Below are 6,813 nucleotides of genomic sequence, written 5' to 3' on the forward strand. Positions count from 1 at the left end.
TAATGTCAGCTCACACTACCAATCACCATCTGAATGACAAGGGACACTATAGTAGGAGACCCAGGGGATCCCACTGCTGACACAGACACATAAAGCCAAAACTTACCTGAGGAAGCCATAATCCTTCTGGGAGAATGTCCTGTCGACAGATGAGACTAAAGTAGAGCTTTTTGTTGTTTGAAAAAATTCAAGCTGTACTACTGAATGTCAGCTCACACTACCAATCACCATCTGAATGACAAGGGACACTATAGTAGGAGACCCAGGGGATCCCACTGCTGACACAGACACATAAAGCCAAAACTTACCTGAGGAAGCCATAATCCTTCTGGGAGAATGTCCTGTGGACAGCTGAGACTAAGCGTTGAGCACATCATTCTACTGTTTTCAGAAAATGAAATGAGGCCTTCAAAGAAAAGAACACGGTCCCTACAGTCAAGCACAGTGGAGGTTCACTGAGGTTTTGGGGTTGCTCTGTCAGGGCCGCTCGGCGGCCGCTGCCTCTCCTCCGTTTTGTGGGCTCTGCACCTCAGCTGTGTTGCATTCCAGTAATTAGTAACTGGTTTGTCAACGCACACAGCTGGGGTGCATCCCGATGATTAAGTTCTCCTTATTTAAACCTCTGGCGGACATTCCGCCGTCGCTGGATCATTGTCATTGTTAATGGTAATGTTATTGTTAACCGGTTGTTGCTGCTATCGTTATCATGACTAACGGACTCACTCACACCAAGTAGGTTTATGTCTAAACTGCACTTGAAACGTGGACTAGAAGGCTACGCTGACAGTCACTGTGCGTTCTGGCTTGAACTATTCCCGTTTGTGCTTTTCGCAGGAGGTACCGAGATCTCAACGCTGATGGTCCCCGTGCTGTTGATTTTTCGGGTTTCTTTTTGCTACCTTTTCTGTCCTTCACTTGTCTGCCCTCATCCTCCTGCTCTCCTGATTCCTGCCGTTAGTTTGTAAGTGTACCTGTTCGTCCTGGTTTCCGTTGTCATCACTCCCCCTTCGCTTGTATGTATTATGGACATTGTTATGTTGTTACGTTGTCGTTGTCTTATTTTTCCCTATTAAACCTTTTTTCGTACTAGCACCTGGGTCGGCTATCTTGAGTCCTACCCCTAGTTCTCCCTCACCCTCCTGGCGAGGGGGGCTAACCATAACATGCTCTGCTGCTTCAGGCCCTGGATGTCCTGACTGTGTGTGTGGCATTATGGTATCTGAAGACAAACTCTGGGGCCCAGTGTCAGAAAGTTGGGTCTCTGTCAGAGGTCATGGGTCTTACAGCAGGACAATGACCCAAAGCAGACTTCACAAAGCACCAGAAATGGTTTCAGACAATGTGCTGGAGAGTTCTGAAGTGGCCAGCAACGAGTCCAGGTCTAAATCCCATAGATCACCTGTGGAGAGATCTCAGAACAGTAGCTGGGAGAAGGAAGCCTTCAAATCTGAAAGACCTGGAGCAGATGGCAAAAGAAGAGTGGTCCAAAATTCCAGTAGAGAGAAGGAAGAAACTCACTGATGGTTACAGGAAGGGACTGATTTCAATTTTGTCCAAAAGGTGTGCTACCAAACATTAAGTTGAGGGTGTCAGTAATTGTGTCCAGGCCATTTCTGGAGTACTGCATGTAATGGATCAGATTTAGGTTTTTTGTGTTGCTCCAATGCAAATAAAAGATAGACATGAGAATACCAAAGAATTTGTGAATGCAACAGGTTTTTGGGAGAAGCGTTAACCCTCACTGTAGCTTTAAAAAGCAGACAGAAGATGGTGCTATAGGACAATGAATATATGAAAATGACAGTATTTGAAACAATTTTACTATAATCCATTTTTTGTTAAGTCATACAGCACATTTTATACAAGTACCTACTATATGACTATAATTACCAACTCCCCAGGGACCCATTCAAACAAAGGACCACCATGTAGAAGGTCTGACAAATGGGATTCATCCAGTGGGCAGCACAAAAGCAAGGAAACACTCTAAACATATACAGAAATTGATGAAATAATTTTGAATTCCAGGCACTGCTCTTTAAGATGTCTCTGAGACATGCAAGTTTCTCAAACATGTTTTTTCCTGTCAGGTCTGAAATCTTTCCTAGTTATCTTTTATTAAAACCTGTATGAGGAAATGTAAGTAAGTAATAATAATAACCTTTATTTATAAAGCACTTTACAACTCGTCTGAGCACAAAGTGCTGTACAGTAAAAATTACTAACATAAGAACATCTAAAACAAACTATACAAAATAAAATAAAATCACACAACATTGTCTCTATGAGGAAATAAAAAGCATTTAAACATCAGGTGCATCAGGTAAAAAGGTGAGTTTTTAAAACTGACTTAAAAATCAATAATTCGGTTTTATTCCAGAGCTCCTGCGGCAAAGAATTCCACAGTCTGGCACCTTGGACAGCGAAAGATTGGTCACCCCACTTCTTATAACGAGACTGTGGGACCACCAGGGCCAAGTGCCCTGAGGATCGCAGTGCTCTATGCAGGGTATAAACAGTCAGCAAATCTGAGAGATACTGCAGAGCAAGTCTGTGAATTGCCTTAAAGACAAACAACAAAATTTTAAACTGCACTCTCCACTGCACTGGGACCCAGTGTAACGAGCGAAGGACCGGGGTAATGTGGGCATATTTGGGGGTGTTGGACAGCAGCCGGGCTGCAGCACTTTGGACTAGTTGCAGCTTTTGGAGCAGGAATTGCAACAAACCAGCATACAAAGCATTACAATAGTCCAGGCGTGACATAATAATAGCATGAATAGCATTTTCTAGATTCAAACGCGATAAAAATGGCTTGACCTTAGCTAGCAGCCTTAAATGAAAAAAGCTGGTTTTGACAACGGCTCTGACCTGTTTGTCAAAGTTGAAGCCGCTGTCATTCAGTTTGACTATCGTTCAAATGTAAGAAATTCTGAGCTAGCCATTTCTTAATGTCTCGAATGCAGTCTTCTAGAGGGGCAAGTGGATTTTGATTAGATTGTATTAACGGTATATAGATCTGAATGTCATCAGCATAGAAATGAAAATAGACATTGTGATTTGCTATAATAGATGCCAATGGCAACATATATAAGGAGAATAGTAGCGGCGCCAGGGTCGAGCCTTGTGGGACACCTGAAGTAAGAGAAGCTGTGTCAGAAGCAAAACCATCAATGACAACAGAAAACGTTGTATTCATCCAAAAAGAAATAAACCAATTTAGGACTGACCCTCTCAGGCCAATAAGAAGTTCAAGTTTAGACAGTAGAATCGCGTGGTCGACGGTGTCAAAAGCTGCAGATAAGTCTAGGAGGACTAACATAACAGACCGTTTTGCATCCAGGGCCATGGTGATATCGTTGTGGACCCTCACCAGAGCGGACTCCGTGCTGTGGCGGGCTTTAAAGCCTGATTGAAATTTGTCGGCCACACCAAGGCAAGCTATGTGAGACTGCAACTGAGTAAGGACAACTTTTTTCATTACCTTAGATGCAAAAGGCAACCGAGAAATGGGACGAAAATTAGAAACCAGGAAGGGGTCGAGATTCGATTTTTTGAGGAGTGGTCTTACTGCCGCATGCTTAAGAGCAGCGGGGATCTCACCCCTCCACAGGCAGCAATTTATAAGACTATTTTGTCTAATGGTCCTGACTTTATCAATGGAGTGTCTCTGAAAATCATTGCATAAAGACACCAATCCCTCAATGGGAGGGGCGCCAACAGAAGTGATAACTGAGTCAATGGTTTTGAAGAGAATTCTTGGATGCTGGCCGCTTTTCAAAATAATGTTGGATAAATATTGAAATTTCGCGTCTCTTACAGCCCCCTGGTATAACCATAGGCTGTCTCTCAAAATGCCCAATGAGATGTGTAGGCCATCCTTTTTCTATTTCCACTCCGCCCGCATGCATTGTCTCCGCAGGGCACACACGGTTTCGTTCGGCCAAGGAACTGAGATGTATCTTACTCTCTTCCTTCTAATGGGAGCAACAGCCTCCATAATCCGAACACAGGTAGCATCCAGGGAAGAGAGGAGAGCTTCAGAGGATAAAGAGAAGTCTTGGGCTCTGGACCGATAAAGCATCGGAGGCTACAAAAGCCTCTGTAAAGTCCGCCGCCGTTGAGGGGGGAATAATCCTATAGATAGCGTTGACAAGTGGCCGACGATCTGGTTACACTAGCCGGTGCTTACATTTCAAAACAAATAATAATTATTAATAAAAATAACAAATAATAGCGGTCAGAGATGGCCAAGTCTGACACATTTGTGATGGACAAAGTCAAACCTTGGGAAATAACGAGGTCTAGGGTAGCGCCATGTTGATAAGTGGGGCAGTGCACTGACTGAATTAAATCAAAAGATTCCAGCAGTGCATCAAATTCACACGTAAGATGGTCAGACGGGCAATTCACATGAATATTAAAATCTCCACAGATCAGGAAACAGTCAAACTGAGGAAGAAAGTTGCCAAAAATTCCCCAAACTCATTAATAAAATCCTTCAATTTAGGCAGGTGGTAAATAACCACACATAAAATCAGACAATGCCGAGTTAAAACAAAGAGCTGCAATTCAAAACTGGCATATGTTATAGTGGGGAGAAGGTGACATTTTAACGCCGGCTTGAAAATCGACGCCAGGCCACTTCCTCTCCTCGTGAGACGTGGGTTACTAAAAAATAAATACTCAGCCGGCAAAAGTTCAGAAAAGAGGCCATTTTCCTCTTGTTTCAGTCAGGTCTCAGTAATAAAAGGGTCGGCCCGAGTTACTGAGCGCAGGTAGGCCTGGAAACACCGTCGATCCCATTGCCTCACCAGTCGGCAGTGGGGGCGAGGGGACTCAGGATCTGGGCCAACTGGTCAAAGAAAGAAATAGCTCTGGGCCACAGTGCAGCCTGGACCGCAGAGGCCGTGCTCCCAGAGGTGATCCATGAGCATCGGTGCCTTTAGGATGGATTTCAGCCTGACGTGAAGACCAGCTCTTTTGCCACGTCGCCTTCGACAAGGCCTGCCCAGGCATGGTCCCTCAGAACGTCGGAGGAAAAAAGGTATGGACGCCAAAGGGGGTGGGAGTCGCTCAGATTGATAACTCTCAAAGATATTGTGGCGACTCAGTGTTGACCTACCTATTTCTAGGAGGGACAGGCGATCATATACCAAAACAGGGGAAACAGAAGGAATCTTAGAAATACCAAAATAACAAACAGTCAGGAGGAGCAGACGGCCGGCCAAACACAGTGGCGCCATCTTGCTTTTGGTAACCAAATGTATTATTAATCTACTTTGGTTCAGGAAGAGACCTGACATACTGACCATTACTAACGTAAGTGACTTACCTCAGACGTCCATCCTCTGCCGCAGCACCTCCAGGGATTATCTTGGTAATGAAGATGCCAGGGTCATCACCAATGTGTGGATTATCGGCCCCTCCGGCGATACTAAAGCCCAACCCTGAGTTACCCTGTGGCCATGGAAAGCAGTCAGTGACAAAATGAGCCATGCAGACAGATAACATGTTAACATGACAACACAACAACAGAATATTTTAACAGTTTGATGTTGTTGAATATCATGGAAACAGTCCAACTGCAAATGCAACAGAGAGAACATGATTCCTACTGCTGTAATTTCAATGGAGAGCAAACAGTCCATTTCTTGGTACTGTTACACTGCAGCTAATATTAATGATGCAAGTATCTAGCAGTAAACAATACACTACAATACATTTTTAAAATTGTATTTAATTAATTTCTAATATTTCGAGTCATCTTAAGTATTCCACACTCCTCCCACATATTCCCATACTACTGGATAGGGATCATTGATACACAGGTCAAAATAAATCTTGCCTACTATTTGGCAGCACTGTGAAAACAGATACAATATGTCCTGGCATGCAGTCTTATTCATTTTTCAAATATTCTTTTCTAAATGTTGACCTTTGATTCTGTTGACAAATAGGTAATTAAATAAAAAAATTTTTAAAGTTAACCAAATATTGAAACATGAGTTGATTGACATGGTGGTATGGCTTGACAGTGTCACTGCTCTTATTATGATTATAAAGTAGTCAGGGCTGTTAATTCATCAGCTTGTCACCACAAAATGGCCCTGGCATCCTACACAAGTCCCCATCATATTCTCTTTCCTTTGAGTTATCCTGGCTCCCTCTTATCATGTGTCCACTATGAAGCACTGCATTTAAAATTAACTCTGGTGATTTTCCCCCAGTTGATTTGGGTTGCTTAGAACAGTACGTGCAGTCGACCATTACAAACCTGGGTGTTAAAATAGACTCTGATTTTAGAATGGAACATCAGGTGAATGCGGTTGTACGGGCCAGTTTTTATCATCTCCGGCAGCTGGCAAAAGTAAAGCCTTTTCTTTTGCGGCAGCATTTTGAGTCAGTAATATATGCATTGATTACATCTCGTCTGGATTATTGTTTACTGTAATGCCCTATATTTTGGGCTCAGTCAGACGTCCCTTGCCAGCCTTCAGAAAGTCCAAAATGCTGCTGCTCGTCTACTGGTTAGAGGGCGCAAAAGGGACCATATCACACCCATTTTGGCTTCTCTAGGTTGGCTGCCGGTGTGTTTTAGAATTCATTTTAAGATTTTTTAATTTGTTTTTAAGTCTTTAAATGGTCTGGCCCCCCTTTATCTTACAGAATTGCTGCATCCCTATAGCCCCTCTCGGTGCCTCAGATCAGCTGATCAGCTGCTCCTGGAGACACCGAGGGCTAGGAGGAGACTTAGGGGGGACAGAGCATTCTCTGTGGGGGCTCCTAAGTTGTGGAATGCATTGCCCCTTT

General features: G+C 43.6%; 1 protein-coding gene across 15 annotated transcripts in view; it reads right to left on the minus strand.

Moving 5' to 3' along the window:
- Window positions 1–6,813, minus strand: part of dlg2 (discs, large homolog 2 (Drosophila)) — a 316,297-nt gene that overhangs the window by 104,856 nt on the left and 204,628 nt on the right. For all 15 annotated transcript variants that reach the window (XM_020621763.1, XM_020621766.1, XM_020621770.1 and 12 more), the window contains one exon: window positions 5,336–5,460. In XM_020621763.1, coding sequence (XP_020477419.1) covers window positions 5,336–5,460 — 125 coding nt within the window. The remainder of the gene's footprint in view (window positions 1–5,335; window positions 5,461–6,813) is intronic.

The sequence above is a fragment of the Monopterus albus genome, unplaced genomic scaffold (assembly GCF_001952655.1).
Source record: "Monopterus albus unplaced genomic scaffold, M_albus_1.0 scaffold267.1, whole genome shotgun sequence".
Classification (NCBI taxonomy): Eukaryota; Metazoa; Chordata; class Actinopteri; order Synbranchiformes; family Synbranchidae; genus Monopterus; species Monopterus albus.